Source organism: Pygocentrus nattereri, chromosome 28 (genome assembly GCF_015220715.1).
Source record: "Pygocentrus nattereri isolate fPygNat1 chromosome 28, fPygNat1.pri, whole genome shotgun sequence".
Lineage (NCBI taxonomy): Eukaryota > Metazoa > Chordata > Actinopteri > Characiformes > Serrasalmidae > Pygocentrus > Pygocentrus nattereri.
In genome coordinates this window covers 18361057-18381564 of record NC_051238.1, presented here as the reverse complement: position 1 = coordinate 18381564, position 20508 = coordinate 18361057, and the positions used below count along the sequence as shown (strand labels likewise).

At 39.9% G+C, this 20508-nt stretch overlaps 1 protein-coding gene across 1 annotated transcript in view; it reads right to left on the bottom strand.

Moving 5' to 3' along the window:
- Positions 1–20508, bottom strand: part of prex1 (phosphatidylinositol-3,4,5-trisphosphate-dependent Rac exchange factor 1) — a 111260-nt gene that overhangs the window by 70784 nt on the left and 19968 nt on the right. The window contains exons 2-6 of the mRNA XM_017722205.2: positions 9567–9632; positions 9323–9445; positions 5075–5179; positions 4813–4914; positions 2832–2993 (exon numbers count right to left, since the gene is read on the bottom strand). Coding sequence (XP_017577694.2) covers positions 2832–2993; positions 4813–4914; positions 5075–5179; positions 9323–9445; positions 9567–9632 — 558 coding nt within the window. The remainder of the gene's footprint in view (positions 1–2831; positions 2994–4812; positions 4915–5074; positions 5180–9322; positions 9446–9566; positions 9633–20508) is intronic.

Genomic DNA, 20508 nt, shown 5'->3' with positions numbered 1-20508 from the left:
GGTTTCCAGGTTGTATGCTTATCATCTTACTGTAGAGTAGAGTTTCTCTTATAGCTGAATGTTAAATAATACGTGCATAATAAAGCTTGTTGGTTCACCATACTCTCTCAGCTGGTGTCCACCTTAAATTCATTGCCTGCCACATCACTTGTTATATGTAAAATCTAAATCATTCTCTGACATTGTTAGGAAAAGCCATAAATGCCATCTAGCTGTCATTAAGCCAGTGCCTCACAGAGAGCTGCCCAACACATGGGCACAGATATATACATCCACCAAGCACTTTATTAGGAACACTACACTAATTCTTGCAAACATTCCTTCGAGATTCTGCTCCATGTTGACAGGATTTCAACCTGCAATTCCTACAGATTTTTCAGGTGTTCAATCTCCTGTTCAACCACATCCCAAAGGTGTTCTACTGGATTCAGATCTAGTTACTGGGAAGGCCACTGAAGAACACTAAACTCATTATCATGTTCATAAAACCAGTTTGAGACAACTTTTGTTTTGTGGCATGGTGAATTATTATGGTGGAAGAAACCATTAGAAGATAAATTGTTGCCATGAAAAGATGCATACGGTCAGTAACAATACTAAGCTTGTCAATAGGCTGTGGCATTCAAGCGATGATTGACTATGCCTAAAAAAACATTCCCCACACCATTACACCAGCCTGGACTGTTGACAAAAGGTAGGTTTGGGTCCATGGATTCGGGCTGTTAGTGCAAAATTCTAACGTTACTGTCTGTGTGCCTCAGCAGGTATCAAGATTCATCAGACCAGGCTACATTTCTCCAGTTTCGACCATTTGTCCAGTTTTTGCTAAGCCTGTGGCCACTGGAGCCTCAGCTTTCTGCTCCTTACTGACAGAAATGGAACCTGATGTGATCTGCTGCTGTAGCTCATCCACCTTCATCGACTCATGTGCAGTCTGAGATGCATTTGTGCTCAACACAGGTAATGCAGCCTGTCTATCAGCTTGAACTAGTCTGTCCAATCTCTGTAGACTTCTCTCATCAACAAGGCATTTCCATCTGCAGAACTGCCACTGACTAGATGTTTTTTAATGCATCACTATGAGTAAACTCTAAAGACTGTTGGGCGTAAAAATCTTGGGAGATCAGCAGTTAAAGAAATATTTAAACCAGCCCATCTGGCATCAACAATCACGCCACAGTCAAAATCACTGTGCTTACATGTTTCCCCCCATTCTGATGGTTGATGTGAACATTACCTAAAGCTGCTGGCCCATATTTGCATGATTTTATGCACTGCATTAGCCACATGAATGGCTAATTAGACATTGCATGAATGAGTAGGTTTACAGGTGTTCCTAACAAAGTGCTTGGATAGTGTATTTACCACAAAGCTGCTTTTCTGTCAAAATAAACCAAGAAACCATGTGTATATATTGCATTAGTGCCTCTATATATCAGAGGCAAATGGCTAAACACCAGATCAATCCTGTAATATGAGCATCTCCCCTTTCAAACAAATAGAAGGAGTTGAAATTGCCCATAGTTCTTATCAATATGGTGTGTGTTTAGTGTGTGTAGTTTCCAAACCTGGTCCTGGAGCAGCACATGTTTTTTCCCCTGATCCAACAAATAAGTTAGTTAACAAGCCCTTACTGAGCTGGAAGTGGGTGTGGTACAGAAGGAAAACAATGAAATGTGAAAGACAGCTAGCTACTCCAGGACCAGGGTTGGGAACTAGTGAAATAGAGAGACTTTTGAATGAAGTCATAAAAGCATAGAAACTAAACCAATCAAGCACTTGGTCTAACTCTTGCATGCACTCAAAACATCCAGTTAGCATTCCTGTTGCCAGCATGGCATAGGGCTCAGGGTGGGCTGGGGTGAGGAAACCCTGGCACGCAGGGGCTGGAGCCGAGAATAAAGGGACTCTGTTGAGAGGTGACTGAGAGCAGTGAATGGAGAAATACTGAGCTACTGTGAATGCCACTCTGCTGTAGGAAATAACACACCATGCATGGCCACTGAGGAAGAGAAATGTCTGTCAGAACCCTAAAATCAGAGGGAGAGCGCAAGTGAGAAAGAATGGAGTGAGGGAGAAAAAAAAATAAAAATAGGAGCAACACAAAGAGACCACATTGGAGCAAGAAAGAGTGACAGAGAAAGAGAATTAGAGAAGAGGAAAGGTTGAAGTTGCAGAGGGAGAGAGAAAAGTGAGAGAAAAACAGAGACAGAAAAAAGAGAAAGCGTGGAATTAGAGACACACTAACAGGGAGAGACAGACGCAGAGAGAATTAGACCATGAAAGAGTGAAATCTGTAATTCTCTATAAATCTTTTGCATATACTCTTCACTGTCTCTCTCTAACTCTTTCTAACTCACCTTTCCTTTTTCTCTCTCTCTGTAACTTATGGAATTCAAGAGAGAATTACAGATATGAGTGAGAGAGAAAGTAAAACAGAGAGAGAGAGAGAGAGAGAAACAGAGAGGGTGAGAGAACATGGCATACAGTAGCATTTTCTAATGAACCTGTTTATCTCCTAGGTAACGAGGTTGGGACTTCTTTGCATTATCACTTCCTTTTTCTCCTTGTTTTAAAAGTACAGCAAATGTCACCATGGATTCTGCCTGCGTCATCAAGGCTCTACTCAGGAAATGTATGAGAGCTGCATACTTAAATATCACTCAAATATACGAACTACCACATACAAACAGCCTGCCGACCAAACTCTGACCTCGTGGTTGCTAACGCAGCACATGTGTGTATGCGGTGTCGCATCCTGTGCTGTTATGTGTAATTATCAGAGCAACAATCACTCAGAAAAGACATCAACAGCATGTACTGTCCCTCACCTCCCAGCCCTCTATGTGTGACTGTAGCTGCTCCAGAGCCTCCAGTTTCTCCATTTGCCTCTTGGTTTCATTGATGTTGGAGCACACTTCCTTCATGGCCTGCAGTGCCTCCTCCACGGTGGGGTAATCCACATGCTTCTTAGGAGTCCTCTTCAACAGCTCCTGTAGCAGAACTAAGCTTAGTGCACTGGAACATTACTCACTGAGTTCTGTGTATTCTGTATCCTCATCAAATCACAGTTACAGATAACACAACAAAGCAGATTTAAAATGATTTCACTCCTCCTTTTCACTGTGTACTTTAGATACTGCAGTCAGTCCTCACTGTGAAAGTCCAAATGAACACAAAGAAAGACTAAAAGAAGTAAATAATGGTATTATGCACTTGTTTATCATTGTCTATTTGCACACTGTTGGTATTACATAACAGAACAAGAGCATTTTGTCACATATGCCAGTGTAATGATCATACACTCTAAAGCTGTTCACTGTTATTCAGTAATGGTAATATTTAATATTGATGTTCAGATATTGAGTTTTGTTGTGTTTAGCACCACTTTTCATATGTCAGTGCCGAAGACAAAATACAAACATTGTTCCTACTCCTAATGTACTTTACCATTGCCAAAGCAACTTGACTATCTCACGTGACAAAGCTTGGTTTGGTATTTATAGTCATTTGCTGGTCTTATTAAATCAATTCAGTGTGCAGCAGTGTGCAGAAGTGTTAGCTTGCATGCAGCAAAATTCATATTTTGGCTCCTTAAACAACCTCATAATATAAATGTACATAAATGTAAATAAATGTACATAGGATTAAACCTATGTATAGAGTTTAGAACCATTTTGTTTGCCAAAGGGTGTGATAGGGTATAAAAATCACACTAATTTTTGCAGGCTTGGACCCTTGAAACGGTGTGAACATGTATGTACACAGGTTTATCATGCAAACTAGGTGCAGTCCTGGCCACTAGCCGCTTGCTCAAAAGGCATATAGTTTAAAAAAAATAAATAAATAAATAATTGAGCAGTTATCAAGCTAGAGACAAACAGAAAATCAAACTTCACTAACAAAGAGGTTGTGGAGATCTTTCCTACCTAAACATTTTACAGGAGGTTTATTCACCCACGGCTAACAAAACAGAGTTTAAGAAAAGTTTAGCATGGATTGCACATGCAAATTGCAGCCACACGACTGCATATTTAGTGCTGTACCTTCTCACACACTGGCACATCTGGTTCTGAGGGTTTGAACAGTTTTCATTCTGATGGCAAATGTGTTTTTCAAGCACGTCTGTGAGGCTCATGCCTCTGTATAATTGTCTAACAACATATCAACACAAAACCAGGTGCCATGAGCCGCTCACACTTAAAATCAAGACAAATATGTACGTCAGCTGCACATGTTTTGCTTTTTACTATGCACACAACCCAATGCTCCAGTTTCTGAACTGAACTTGGTTATACTTTATTTTAAGAGGCCCCTATAGATTATCTAAAGATGCCTTCAGAACTGTCTAGTGAAATGTATGGGTTAGATTTACTAGAACCTATTACATTAACCTTAAAATTCTGTTCCATATATGAACACTAGTTATGGTCAAAGTGAGCATCTTCAAAGTATCTACAGTGGAGATTCAAAAAGTGTTACCCTGTATTCTGTATTCACAGGTTTTGAAAACCATTGCACTATTCATGGAATAACATTTGGCTATTATGTTGCTAGAGCCCACATTTACAGCTTAAACATGCACCAAGCGCTCCTTACTTGTGGTAAAATCGTGTAATGCAGGGCCTCTTGTGGCTCATTGCTTTATTTTGTGCAACGTTTAAAATGCTTACAAAGTATATAATTATGGTTACCACTCCAAATGTGTGGGTGGAGAGTGCACACATTGGTTGGCATATACACATAAGAACAGCTGTTTGTGTAAATGTATCTTCTACAATAGAAAAATGAATGTAAGAAATGCTAAGTTACCTTTAGCAGTAGAGGATACTTGCAGATCCTCTGGATAGGGGAAAGCAGGTAGCCCTCAAGAGGAACATCTGTGCTCTTCTTTCCTCCTAGCAGCATGCAGTGCTTAAACAGATAAATCACACATTTATACATCAGCTTCATATGAATTTGAATGAAGTCTATGAATTTTCACATCTACTTGGGCCTGTACCAATCAATTTTATTTGGTAATTAAACTAACTCCCACTCTCATTTAAAACATGTGTAGAAATCAAGTTCTCACCAATAAGAAGGTGCGGACGTGGGGTATCTTATTGAGCTCTATGAGCAGCTTCAGGGCCTTTTCGTGGTTGCTGCAGTATTCTCCATAGACTGAGAAATGGCCTCTCTGAAAAAGACAGAACACAAAATGTGTGTGAGTAAAGAGAGTGTACATACTGTATAGGTCTCAATGTGGTCACTATATCAACAGTCATAGACCCTTTATTTAATTTCCAGTCAAAACAGCCACTAAGTTATAATTTTTCAAGACTTCTTTCTGAAGAGTTTAGATAGAAGATAATCCACTTACATAAAACGTACATTTACAAAGATGTTTACAAAGTATATAATTATGGATACCATAATTAATTCCATAAAACTCTATTATTGTGGTATTGTGGGCATTATTCCTTTAATCGCTACCACAAAATCTGTCATTGAATATTCTTAAACACACAAAAACAAGTGTCAAATAGCAAATAAAAATTTTTAACCTATATATAATTGAAAGTTGGATATACACATAATAGCCCACTGTTTGTATTTTCACTTCGTCAATAATATATCTTCCTTATTTTAGTCAAGATTGTAAACATGCAGGCCTTCCAGAGGGCAAAAGGTAATGAAACTGGTTTGAAAAGGAGACTCTGTACAGCACTGCTACCTGACTTCCGTTATTCGAAACAACACAGGAAGTGAAATTGAAGCTCACGAGCCTCTAGCGTCACACCCTTAGAGAAGCAGCCAGTGCTACCAAACAGGAAACAGCGCTCAGACAAGCTCTTGGGTGCGTACTATCAGTCCAAAGCATCTCTTCTGTTCAGCGATCTAGTTATCGGCTCTGACACTGAAGAAGGCATCTGACATGTCTGTTTTTGAACATAGACTGACAGCTTAGTATTAAAGGCTCTGGCTTTAGAGAAGGAGGTAATGAGGCTAGAATGAGGTCAGTATATGTAAATTATGTATGGAGTTTTGGCTCAACTGTGATTAGATGGGCTGCACAGAAGCAGAGTATGGGCTGTAACCTTGGCTAAGGTGCTGCTCTCTTTCTCCTGGGATTGGCCGCTTATCTGGCCATGCGGATGAAACTGAAAAGTGATACAGGTTCACATCCCATGGGCAGCTCTGTGGTAATGGGCTTTGGACAATGAATGGCTGGAGAGAATTTACCATTGTTTGCCTCTTTCTACGTTTACCTTCTGTCTTGCTCACATCTCTGTCTTTCTCTCTCTCTCTCTCTCTCTCTCTCTCCAATATATCAATGGATGTGGAGGAACTCTTCTGTTCGGGCCATCCAAAACATGGATAACCAATAAAATGTACCTGGTTTTTACAAATCTAAATGTCTTATTTATCACGTTTGAAATACTGAAGTTTAGATTAGGGTTAGGTTTATAGGCAAAAAAACTAGAGTCCAAAAAAATACATTCAAAGATACAGAGACATTGGGTTTAACAACCGTGCAAGACCTGATAGACCACCAAAAATGCTACCATGAGATAAACAGCACTAAGTTTTCATCTTTGTGTAAGAGGAGAAAAATCAAGCTTCAAAAAGTTGCAGGTGTTCTCAGAACAATTGACTGACCACCCCAGAGCCCAGACATCATTGAAGGCATTTGGGAATACTTGGATTGTGAGAATCAGAAAATGAACCTGAACTTTGGAGGTGTGAGGAAATATCCCTGCAGAATTCTTTGATAAGCTGAAAATAAGTCTCCTGAAAAGAATGGAGGCTGTAATAACCACCAATTTGGACATGAAACAATGTCCCAATTTGAAAAATGTCACATTCTATTTATTTGGAATTTATTGGAATTTTCTGTGTATATGTTCTTTTTTCCTTCATGAAAATTTGTTAACTAGCACTTAATGGCTGTTTTGACTGGAAATAAAATAAATCAAGAGTGGTCTTTGACTTTTGCTCAGCACTCCAGAATATGCTTGTGAATCCTGACACTGTATGAAAACGTTGTATGTGTGCATGCATGTGTGAGAGAGATCACGTTCAGCAATGGCAGTGGTCTCAGTGCTATAATAAATCCCCCCTGGCCACAGCACCTGTAATGGGAGACAGTGGTGCTCTCACAGAGCTAATGCATTACATCTCAGCTCAGGGACAGACAAACAGTCAGAAATTATCCTTTCAGGCTAAAGTCAATTTCCCCCCAGGCACCAAGTAAGGAAAGTTCAAAACTCTCATAGCTAGCTTTCATTTTCAGACTTTCTTTCCAATATGAAAGCACACCCAAAATAGCCCCAGCACTGTTTGTTCCTTTGACAAACATATTTTTGTTGCACTAATGCACAATGATAGCACTGAAGGGCCTTGAATAGGAGTTAGCCAAGGAAATAAAGCAAATATTTACTGCAGTGTTAAATACAGAAATTACTAACTTTTTTCAAACTTTTTTCCCTCCATATCGTTATTTTTGGAGACAACACAGCCCTATGCCAAACCTGGGTCAATCCCAGCACAGTGTGTACTGTTCCAGCTGTGTTTCTTTCCAGACGTCCACAGTCCTAAAACATTCCTCATCCTGAATTATGCAATAGTTCTTCTGACAGGGGCTTACGGTCTCTGACTTACTGTGGAGAATGATTCAACTCTGACACCGAGGCTATGTCAGCACAGCTACTTGCACTAATGCCTAAACTCAACTAAGTCAAGGCTTCTAACAAAGATCCACCAGCATGATTTCAGCTCATACATCTGGAATACTGTGTGTAAACATAGATGTGAAGATGTCTGCAGCCTGCTTTAGGAAAAATAAAGCATTGGGACTGAGAGAGATTGCTAAAATATTACTGTTACTGTCAAAGTTTGTTTGGGTTCGGGGATTAACACTTACCCATCTGCAACAACAAAAGCACGGTGCAAATTCACTCAGTTTATTGTAAAAAATGAAGAAACTCGATCAAAATGTGTGAATTCAAAACTTTTAACTGATTCCAGATGGGTTTGCAAGCAGAAGGAGAGATTTTTATTCAGTTTATTTCTCTCTATATGTTTAGCTGTCGCTAATGCCCACCCACCACCCTCTAGCTAGATCTCCCCCATCACATTGTGCTACCAAGCTTGCAGGGTGAGGGCTGTAACACACTTTCTCCAATACGACTGATGCCAGTCAACATATCTTTTTGAGCTGCTGCTAACACAATGACATTGGATGGCTCAATGTGCTTGGTGGAGAACACTAACGGTCAATTCTATTGCACAAGCTGGGAGACATATGCACTGAATAGCATCAGGGCAGCTGGATAAGGGCAGAGAGACGGATCATCCTACCCACCCAGGCCAGTGATGTAGACAGAGATATGAAGATGCAGGCTGGCTTAAGAAGGATAAAGGGTTGGGACTGCAAGGGCAGTGTAGTAATAAAATGCTGCGACAAAGTTTCTCCACTCCACATCATGGAGTGTGGACTCCAAACTTTCAAACAATACCTTATTCATATGTGTATGTTGGAGATGTTATTTAACCACAAATTTTCCTCTCTAATTGTTTAGTCATAGCTAATTCCCACTCACCACCCATTAGCCAGGTCTTCCCATCATACAATGCTACAAAGCTAAAGGCTGAGGGCTAAAAACATACTTCCTACAAGACACAAAGTCAGGAACTGCATCTTTTTGAACTGCCACTACCACCAATTCAATGACAATTTACCAGCTTGTTTTTTCGATACAGCATATTGTTTCAGCTATTTAAAGTCACCCATGAAGTGCAATTTACAGCATTTTTATCTTTCCAGCTGTTATTTTCATTATCTACCTATAAATGTATACATTTGGTCTTTGTAAGTGTTTGAAAATGAATTTTTAAATTGTCATTAATTTGTACTTGATGCTTTACCAGTCCTGACGACATAGAGCAATGTAGGTTTCAAGCAGGCTGCAAAGTTGTGCAAAGTCAGCATAAGGGTTACAAGTCAGTATCTGGCTATCTATATAAATGCATGTATGTATGTAGGCATCTGGACTACATATCAAGCATGGAAAACACTAATCATGAGGACAATCACCATAGAGATATTTTCATCTAAAATGAGGTTAATATCTGTAGGATTACATTCTACCCAGGTAAACATTAAGGTGAATGTACAAATTACAGCATTAACTGGAGATGTAGTTAGCAGTTGAAAAAGAAGTTATCAAGCTGATTTTTAAGACAACTTTCCCAACTCTACAGCACATGGGAAAAATGTCAACAACTAAATCAAAGGTAATTTTAAAGTGTGTGCCAGGTGGATTTAAACGGCACTCACAAACTGGAGAAAAATGTGTCCAAGTGCATGATAATGTTGAGGCTCAGGCTGCAGATTGCCCTCCAGCGCTGACAGAAACTCACGGTGGACGTCCAGGATCTCCTCAATGTTGGAGAACAAGATCTGACGTGAGCAACAAGGAAAGGTGTTAGCAGCAAGACAGACATTGGATAAGTTTCCTCACTGACTGGATCTAAAATGAATGTTTAACAAATGTGTTGGATGGTCAGAGAATGATTCGTACCTTGACATGTTCAGGTGTCAGACACTGCTGGTTTTCCGCAGTCTGTCTTATTCTCTGAAGAAAGGCCTGAAGAAAACACATCGAAAGAGAACTGAGGTTACAATCAGCACTACCTGGAACAACGGCTAAAGCACAATGATTAGACGAACATGATTCTAAACGATGGCCTCATCAGCACAGCCGGTGTTGCAAACATTGAATCAATACTGGTTTGGTATCAATAACATCTGAGAACACTGTAATATTTATTTATTTTAAAGGCTTTTTTATGAAATTTCTGTAAATTGTTTTTGCCAACAGTCCCATAGAAATTAAACTGTATACGTAAAACAAAGATGAAATAAATTTTAAAAAATGAACTACACTTTTGCTAAACAGCACATTCCTAACTTTTTTTTGCATTTTTCATAAATAATTGTTTTGTTGAACAACCACAACCTACAAGCTCATTTCATATCATATTTTTGACAAAAACCTCACTACAGTCTCATTTGCCACTTTGTACTGTCAACATGCAGAACAGTAAGAGAAAGGAGAACAGACTGTTGATCAGGCAGCACACAGACAAGCATGGGGAAGTCCAGATTGTCTTTCTGCCAAAAAGAGGGGATTTAAAAAATCTACAGGAGCGATAGCCTGCTGAGCCTGGATACCACACGGCAACAGAGAAGGGGAAGACACACCTTGCTTGTGAATAAACGCGTGGCCGCTAATGCACAAACAGAGCAGCAGAAAACAAAACAAATCAGTGTATCAATCAACAACGCTGAGGGCAAAGAATTCATACTGACAGAAAGAGAGAGAGAGAGAAAAGGAGAGAAGGAGAGAGAACAAATGAGAGAGAGACAGAGTAATGAGAAAGACACACAAAGAGATAGACCAAGGGAGACAGAAAAAGAAAGACTGATAGCAAGAGAGCGACAGAGATATAAACTAGAGATACAGAGAGAGGGTGAAGGAGTGAGGGAGAGATAATACAAACACAAAAGATATGATATAGAGACAGATGTGATATAGAGTGAGGGTCATTCACAGAGAAATAGAAACAGAGAGAGAGAAAAAGAGAGTAAAAAGAAATGAAATGACTAAAAAAAAATTAAAGAAAGAAAAGAGATACACAATAAACGAGCCAGAGAAAGACTGACCAAGTGACAAAATACACAGAAACAGACAGACTGACTGACTGAGAAATAGAGAGACAGAGAGATAACCAAGAGATACACAGAGAGGGTGAAAGAGAGAGACAAGAGAGACAGACATATACAACACACAGGAGAGAGAGAAGAGAGATGCAAGACATACAGAAAGACAGACAGAGAGGAGAGATCAGAGAGAGAGAGAGAGAGAGAGAGAGAGAGAGAGAGAGAGAGAGAGAGAGAGAGAGAGAGAGAGAAACAGATAGGCAAGTGGGACACAGAGACAGAGAGACACACACAGAGAGACAGAAACAAAGATAAGAAACACAGAGATTGAGACAGAAAGAGACAAAGATAAAGACAGACAGACAGACAGAGAGAGATTAGATATTAGAACAGATCTTCAGTATTCACGTGTGTGTGTGTGTGTGTGTGTGTGTGTGTGTGTGTGTGTGTGTGTGTGTGTGTGTGTGTGTAGAAAGCAAGTCTGCCACTCAAAGCTGCTTCTAATTATGGCTGTGTAAGTCTATTCTGGGCGGCGGGCGGCAGTGCTTGCTGAAGGTGGACTCACTCAGCCTGCACACGTGTTTGTGTGTGTGTGTGTGTTAAATTACCTGAAAGTGTGTGTATTGTCTCACTCGTCTTCCTCACTACACCACTTCACTGAGACTGTAGCACAGCCACAATGTTCATATAGATGGGAACTGTCTTTGCCTTATTCATACTGGCTCTCCTATTCACCTTTGTTCTGCATGTGGGTCCGCCTGTCTGCCTGTCTGTCTCTCTGTCCTTCTCTTTTCATCTCTACACATCAGTATGCTGTGTGTATGTTTGTCTGTCTGTGCAGCTTGTCGCAGATGCTGTCTCTTAGTCCTCACTAATACTAACTTAAGGGTGGGAGATATTGTAAAAATGTCAAAGTATCATGATCTTTTTTGCCCTATAATTTAAAACAAAAATAAATGAATAAGAACGGCACATTTATTTTAACATTAGTCTAAATCTGTCCCTGTTTATTATATTCACAGTTGTTCAATGTTCTAGAAGTACTGATGATATCCACAATATATCCGGAAACACTGACACTGTACTGGCCACCCCAACTTTAACTTGTGCTTACAGTTCAAATGTAAACTCCTCATGACGGGCATCTTTTATCCGGTTTATTGGCCAGCAGGATGTTAAATGTGCCGATTCTCACCCCCGTGCCCTTCACCACAATGACAGGACGGGTGCCACGTCTACCGCTCCCTCGTTCCTGCCAAGCATCCCAGCCCTGCCCTTAATGACAGACTAGCTCTCCCACTCACACGCCGGCCCCACACACCCTACATATGCTGCTCCACCAACAGGCGACTGCTCCTGCAACTTATCCCCCTTTAAACCAGCTATTAGCATTTTACTGAGTTTTTAATCCCTGGGTTCGTGTCCCGGGTGCTCCACCAGGAACATTCAGATAACCCAGAGCTATTTACGGATGAGTTACAGATTAGAGTTTCAAGTTTTTCCCAAAACGATGAAAAGCAGAAGACACAGAGTCATAAAAGCAAGCAGATATGCCACCAATTCAGTACTAGCAGAAAATGATCTGATTGTGGGAAAACACAGCAAATATCACAGACATGATGTAGTGCTATATTATACACACACACACACACACACGTAATGCCTAAATTTAATTGAAAATATTGTTTACAAAAATACTTGTAATTATACACTTGTAATTACATGCCTATAACACATTTTTAAAAAGTTGAAACATGGCATGTTTACTACTGTTTTACATCACCTCTTCTTTTAACAACACCAAGTACTGGGAACTGAGGAAACCAAGTGTTCTAATTCTGAAATTATTATATTCTTCCATTCTTGCTTGATATATTAATTCAGATTCTGAACAGTTCAGAGTCTCCTTTTTCATTTAATAGTGCACCTAATATTTTCATTGAATGCCAGGTCTGAACTACAGGCAGGCCAGTTTAGCACCCGGACTCTTTTACTATGGAGCCATGTTGTTGTAATACGTGCAGAATGTGGTTTGGCTTTGTCTTACTGAAATAAGCAAGGCCTTCCCTAAAAGATGCCATCTAGATGTTGCTTCAAAATCTGTGTACATCGATCAGCATTTATGTTGCCCTCCCAGACATGCAAGTCACTCACGTCATGTGCGCTAACGCGCCCGTATGCCATCATGGATGCTGGCTTTAAACTGTGCATCCCTCTCCTCTTTAGCCTTAATTAAGCAGTGCCCAAAAAGAATTTCAAACTTTCATTCATCAGACCACAGGACACTTTTCCACTCCACCTCAACTTATATATAGCCTATATATATACCTATTCAGCCTGCAGTAGTTTAGATCCACCCATTCAATGTGTATTTTAAAAGCCTGTATTTCTTTTTGAATACAGTTAAACAGCAAAGAGTAATTAACTGATTGTTTTCGATGTAAAAACTCACACAAGCGTTATAAGTGGTCCTTTACCTTAGAGGTTTTTCAATAGTAAAGCATAGTTTCCAAACGTACACCTCTATAAGCTGCTAAGTTTCTGTTCTTTTTACTTAAATGTTAGGCTAACTCGGAGCCAGCAGGTTATCTGTGTACTATGATACATGTGCCAGAAAAGAAAAATGGTATTGAGTCATCTCCAAACGGCAAGCAAAGAAAGCTTTTGTCCATCACTACAATGTATTCTGCCTACATTTAAACACAACACATTACTACTCCCTAAATAACAGCTCTCAAAGAAAGATGTAAGGTGAAAAAAAGCATTGGACACACCCTATCAGAGTCTTTTTGAACTAAACATAGATCTCAACTCTCAAGAGGAAGACAACTAGATGTATGCGTATGTAAGTGATATCCAATTAAAACGTAGACAGGCGTGATGCTGGTGGTGGTTTGGTGTCCCACACAGCCTCTGGCCATGGATGGAGGACTATCCCTCACGCGTGCACTAATGAAATCTCCCATATGGCAGATCCAAACTCATCCTGACTAGGCTCATTCATGTGTGAGATGGCCAAAAAAGCCACAGGGCGAAGAGCCAGTAAGCTGAGCATCCATAAAGACAGGGAGGGGAATAAGCGAAGACAAGATAAAGAGCCTACCTGGGACATCTAACATATAAAATAAGAGCTTAATAACTATTAATGTTTATTAAATTAATATTAGATCCATTGTATGGTATCTATATTGTCTTTTTAGATTGTATTGCTTAAAGAGAACTAAAATGAATAGGTTATTTATATTATATGAATATTAAAACGCATTTAATACCAACTTTATAACAAGATAATCAGCGGAACTGCATTTTTTGACCTTACCAATAAGCTGTTATGTTTGTGATCCAGAACTACTCATCCTACATCAGTATGTCCTCACTATTGCAGTTCTGTCTCAATGCAAAATCAAATCCTCACAGTAATGTTCCAGCATCTAGTGTAAAGCCTTTGGTGAAGACAAGAAGCTGTTACTGCAGCAAACAGGGAACAAACTCTATTAATACCCTTGAATTCAGAAAAATGCTGGCTGAGCAGGTGTCTACAAACCTGGGTATAGAACAGTATAGAGAAGATAAAGATAACATGAACGTATATCTTCATATCTTCTGCTGAAGTTCTGTTTAGTGCACTGATGGCAGACACATTGTGTTAGAAGCTGCTGCAGTGTGTTGTCTTTATGCAGCAGATGACTTTCGTCTGTCCTATTGTACGCCAGAGCAGCGTCACCAGAACTCCCTGCACTGACGTCACAAAGTGAGTAAATAAACAAATCCCGCACCGTCGTGCCGCGCTGCCATGGTAACTGCCACTGTTCCTCTGAGCAACAGAGAGTGTGAAGTAAGCAGCAGCAGCAGCCAGGTGCTCCTGAGATTAAACCAGAATTTGAAATTCATCCATTCACTCATATTCAAACCAGAGAGGATGTGCATGGTATTCATTTGTTTGCAGCATATTAAATGTCAACTTGCTCATGCAATTTCATTGTGCTTTGAAACCTCTTCAAGGCATGTATGATTATTAGCAAAAATAAAAGTGAAGTACGTTAAATATGCATTCTAATATAATACTATAAAATATGCCTCTTTGTCTGACTGTATATTGTCTTAATGGAAATGAGATATAAACCACAAGCTCGTTTCTGCACAAGAGCGAGAGAACACTACCAACCAGATGCAGCACAGACAGGGGCAAGGGCTGTGCAACAATGACTGTGCTCATATTGGAAAATGTACTTAAGTACCTCAGACTGTATTATCACTGAGTGTGACAAGAATTGATGACACAAAAACATGAAACATTAGCGTGTTTTCACACAAAAGCCGTGCCATCCAGGAAACGCATGGTTTTCCAAAACAGAAATCAGTTATATATGCGTTTGTAATTTCTAAGAAAGCACACAAATAAATCACATTTCATGTGTCAAGGCCTTTAGTTACTGCTGATACTGTGAACTATAAAACAAACAAAACATCAACATTGCATACGTAATCTGGGAAATTCATATGCCTGTGTGACATACGCACACACACACACACACACACACACTTGGCACAACTGTGTTTAACTGCTGTTTAAAGTCATTGCTCTTTTTTATATAGTTTACAGTAAGTCATACTGTGCCCTAAATCACGCTGACCGGTCTGTATAACTTTAATGAAAACCTGGATGTGGTTTCAGTGCACTGAAAGACGTTCCTAAACCCAAACTCAAGCAAAAGCACTAATACTTAGGTTAAAAAAAAGAAAGAAAATGAACACTCAAGTAAAAGTAACAGTACCTTCCCAAAGAATAACTTGTCTTGGAGTACAAAAGTATTGGGTTAAAAAAAAAAAAAAAAACCAAACAGTCTTCAGTAACTTCAAGATCTAGACCATATTACAGCAACTTCCTAAGTCTAAACTCGTATCTGTTTAGTCTCCATGGCAATTTCAGTTAGGACTGAATTTAGGACAGAACAGTTCATAATCTTATCCTAACTCCAGATACGCAAACATTATTACAGAAACATCCTAACTAGACCAAACTTCCTTAATTCTATCCAAACTTTAAGACAACTTTTAACTGGTTCTATCGTTTTAGGCAGGGATATGAAGCACAGCTCACTATAATCAGCATGATGTTACATTTATCTACACTGAAAGTTGTGCTTTGAGTTATGACTTAATCCCAGACACTGCAGACGCGATCTCCACCATCCCATCTTATTACCATCATGTGTTGATGAAAACTTGTCAGATAAAATATAATAGTGATGGTGGTGAATAATGAGGAGAGAGAGCTGAATGTGTGTCTGATTATTAGGAGGAGTAGCATTAGCATGGTTGGCTAAAGCGTTTGAGAAACTGAAGAAATGCAGTGCTCTGACAAACAGCATGAAGCACTGTCAGAATATTCCTGAAACTCCAACCTTATGGAGCTCTAGTTTTGTTGGCCTTTTTACATCAGTAAGGGTAGCTAGCTAACTAGTCTGGCTAACTAACTTGAATATTTTAATTACGTGTTTATATTTCAGCTGTGCATATATATAGTCAGCTGCTAGATAACAGACATGACAGTTGATTGCTGACTTCAGTCAAGTCAGTTAAGATTTCCTAATCTGAGATAGGATGCTATAAGATAAGATTCCTAAATTAAGATGAGATGCTTCTGTAATACAAATTGTGAACAATCTTATCCTGACCGGTCAAAGCTTAACTTTACAGCTCCTGCAGTGGAACTTCTTAGTAAATTCAGTACTGGAACTGATGTTTTTTTACATTCTCTTCTTCTCTTTTTGGGAATCTTTCTGTCTAAAATAAAATGCTGAAGTTCCAAAGTAAGAAGTGTGCCCCTTTTACTTAAGTACATGTACTTCTAGTGTTTGCACACCAAAACACATCTTGGCTTGTTGACTACACTTCTGTAGTACTGATGCATACCACTTAAATCCAGTGACATGGATGCACCCAAAACTCTCAGATGCAGATTCAAAAGATGGTTAGTACAGCTCAATCAGAGCATGTGAGTGCAGCTCTGCTGCAGCTGGTGGGAGAAGCAATGGAATCATGTTACTTGCTGTGTGGCAGCCTGAGGCAATCAGAACGAGAGAGGAACATGGAAGCACCCATATGTCACGGCGAAGGAAGCAAGCTGTTAACTGACTATTTTTCTCAATGACCTCTAGAGGGGAAAGAAAAAAAAAAATCATTGCAGAGGTGCTGCTGATTACGCATGCTGACCTTAACCAAACACCGGGGCTAATCCAGAGACAGGACAGGCTTCGGCCACTGTAGTTTTAGGAAGGAAATGACCGCATGCGGTCTGCGATAAAAGATGCCGGTGTTCCCTCACACAATATATCGACTCTGTTCATTGTTTGGGGAGGTTTTCTACTGAAGTGGACACTGGTGAGCGGCACTGAGAAGGGAAAGAAAAGGCACAGTAGCTTTGCACTGCCTTTCACCCTTGTGTTGGAGATGGCTCTGTGCCGATCGCTCAGCCACATGGGAACAGAAGAGCCAGTCAGATATGCTCACACACGCACAGACAGCATAAGAATAGGGGTAGCAGGATGATATCAAGGGACATGTGCATTCTACCAAGAGCCATTTTAAAAGCCATGCTCCAATACCAATGGCTACACTGATCCATAGCTGAATACTGGAGGCATAATCATGTGAGCAATGTAGACATCAGGTAGGCCTACAGGCTTTTTATCTCTAAATAGTTTGGCAAAAATGTGCAGAGTTTTCCCTCTTTATGGCAAACGAATCCAAACAGTCAAGCCATGTCTGGTGTCCAAGGTTAGCTTCTTTAGCATTGCAATGGCTCTAAAAGGCTAATAAGCAAATCTATTTGAGATTACTTCACAACTCTATTCAGTTTAAGGGAAGCATATGAAGATACAGGCATGCTAATTGCTCAAGCTTTCATTACTTGTTAGCTAATACAATTGGACCATATTCGACTGCAAATATATTTTTAAGTTACAATGAGTCTATACACTCAGTCTTAAATCCAGGCAGAGAGGGTACAAATATATACCTTTCCCTGCAAAAGTAAGCGTAGTATACTTTAAAACTCAATTCATGTATGCAATAGAACCTTAAGTTGGACCCAGGTTGTACATTTGAGAGTACATTTAGATTGATTATACCTTGAAGAACAAAAAAAATCCCTGCACAGTCCCTTTTTCCTGACACTGTACAATGAATGGAACAGCGGATTCAGGGGCTTTTGGAGTTAATGAGGAAGACCTGGCAGGTACCCAGCTTGGCTGGTGTAGACTGTCCTTTTGGACCCTGTACCGAGCTCAGAAGACAAGCTGCAAGGCAGTGGGACCCCTGAAACTGTGATCACTCCCTCCCCATAGAATGCAGCCCACTGTCTATAGCCTGAAGGGTCCCAACCTAGTGTGAACTTCATCCAGGCAAGACACTTCTGCCTGGGAGCACCAACAACGGTAGCTGTGATAGTTTTCCCCCTCATCAAATACTACCAGAACTCTCCACAACAAACAGATATGACATTCTGGACTCCCCCGTTTTAGGGTCGTCCTCACCAGAGACAAGTGCTACTCCAATAAAAATTGCTACACTCACATATTTGACATGATTCAACAAACTTGACATACATCTGTGATATGCTAACCTCCTATTGTTAATTTTGCACTGAGCTTCCAAAAGTGATTTCTTAGGCATCTTTGCTCTGTTAGCTTCAACAGCCATGCTGAAAGGGATGCAGTCTAAAGAAAGTAATTAAATTATTCGTAGCACTATTTTTATCTCAACAATAACTTTTTTCCTTTCGTTCTGGTCTGGTCTACTCAAGTCGTCAAGCGACAAGTGGCACAATTGTGGTTGAAGGGAAATGGCACATGATGCTGTCTCACGCTTCTGAGTCTTGAGGTGAGAAATGGGCTATTTGACCACAGCAGCTGAGCAGCTGGCAGGAGTTTCCAGTTACATGCATAGAACTTTTATCATTTCTACATATCTACACTTTAAATCTTGCAGAACCAACAGCACTGGTTAAGATCTGTTCACCGTGACCACCACTGCTGTAGGATTCAGTCGCAGTGAAACCACACAGTTCAGTATTAATGATTAAGGCATGCGCAAGCAAGCTTTGGCCGGCTTATTCCTAGCAGCAGAAAAGGGGCTGCAGAGTGTACTTTACATTTTATGTCATTCTGATACCTTCACAATGGTATCAGAATGGCATTTCAGTGCCAGCAAATAGAACCGTATTGTCAATGTTAATTTAGAAAAGAGCAGAGGGGTGAGCAACTGAGGGGAAGCAGTTTAGCCCCTTCCAAAGTGCCTCAACTCTCAATTTCAAAAGAGCCATTTTGTGTCACTTTCACACTCTCTCATAGGGTCAAGCACCATCAGTAAAGACCTTTTCAATGGCCTTTCCCATAAGACACAATGTAAAGTCTTTCATTAGTATGCTAACAGACACTAGTTTGCCTCATTCTAATCAACAATTACAACTACGACTTAATTAGCCAGCATAAAAAGGTGGTAAATCCTGTCTTGGTTTTATGGCTCTAGGAAAACCCTTACATTTCATAAAGAACCCTTACTTTATATAGAACTTCAAATTGGTTCTCCACACTTGTATTACATCTCATATACAAACTGTTCTCTGAAGAACTATCAATCAAAAAGTGTTTTAGAGGACCAGAAGTTGTACGCCTATGGCATCTCTCCAAAGAGCCCCTTTTGGAACCTTTATCTTTAATAGCCTAAATGAATACAAAACTCAAGTCGTCACTTTTAACCTCTTATCTCATTTAAGATCAGTAACGCATTTGTAGCGAGGTTTTCTGCAAATGCTGTTCTTTGCCTCTCTTTACTAGCATGTGGTGCCAAAACAGGAAACTAGAAGTGTATGAAATCGTCATCCAACCTATCTCCCTTCAGAAGAAACTGTCATTTTCATACAAGTTAAAGAGCTGAAAATAAACTTGTAAGGGAAAAGAAAAGCAAACTAGCAAGTAAAGCTCTCTGTCTGACAGAACAAAAAAGGGAAGGATGTCCTCGGACAGGAAGCAGTGCAGTGTGAAGAGGCTGCATGCGGTCAGCTGCTTTCAGCACACAAGGCAGACGATATGCATGCATGCCACTGCAACCTTCAGCTTCAGTTTTTTTCTGCAAGGCCACAACAGATCTGTGATTAGAACCTGCATGTGTGAGATGGTGTCAGACTCCTCAATCAGTATGTCTGAACATCTCAAACCTGTTGATTCTCTGCAAGCAGCTATGAATGAATGCAGATGTAAACCTAGTGCACTATTTTACTTTACAAAACCTCTGAGACAAAAAAAAAAGAACTTCAGAACAAATCTTCAATATTCAAAATGAGAGATGGGCAATTCCTGTATCAGGGTAAATCATTCAGTGCTAAATGTTTGTACTTTCATTATCAGAAAAAAACAAGTGCATTTGACCTGATTAGAAAACACAAAGTAAAGTCACCAGGATTCATCTTGACCATTTTTGTTGTCAATCAGGCAGTTTAGTCAAGAATGCTAAAACGACAATAAATGGAACCTACGGAAGCCAGCAAGAAACAGTAAAACAAAATGTTAGCATTCATGTCAATGTTTAGCCTTTCTAAAAGATCACCCACATACAAACACACATCCTCAAACTTGCCCTTAAACACAATAAGAATACCTTATACCTTGCATCAACAATCGCTTTCAGTGAGCAAATCGTTCAAATTTCGCTTGATGTAAACCCAAAAAACTTGACTACGTGACTACGACTGGATAAATCAAAGCACATTTAGAGATGGTCAGAGACAGATACTGATC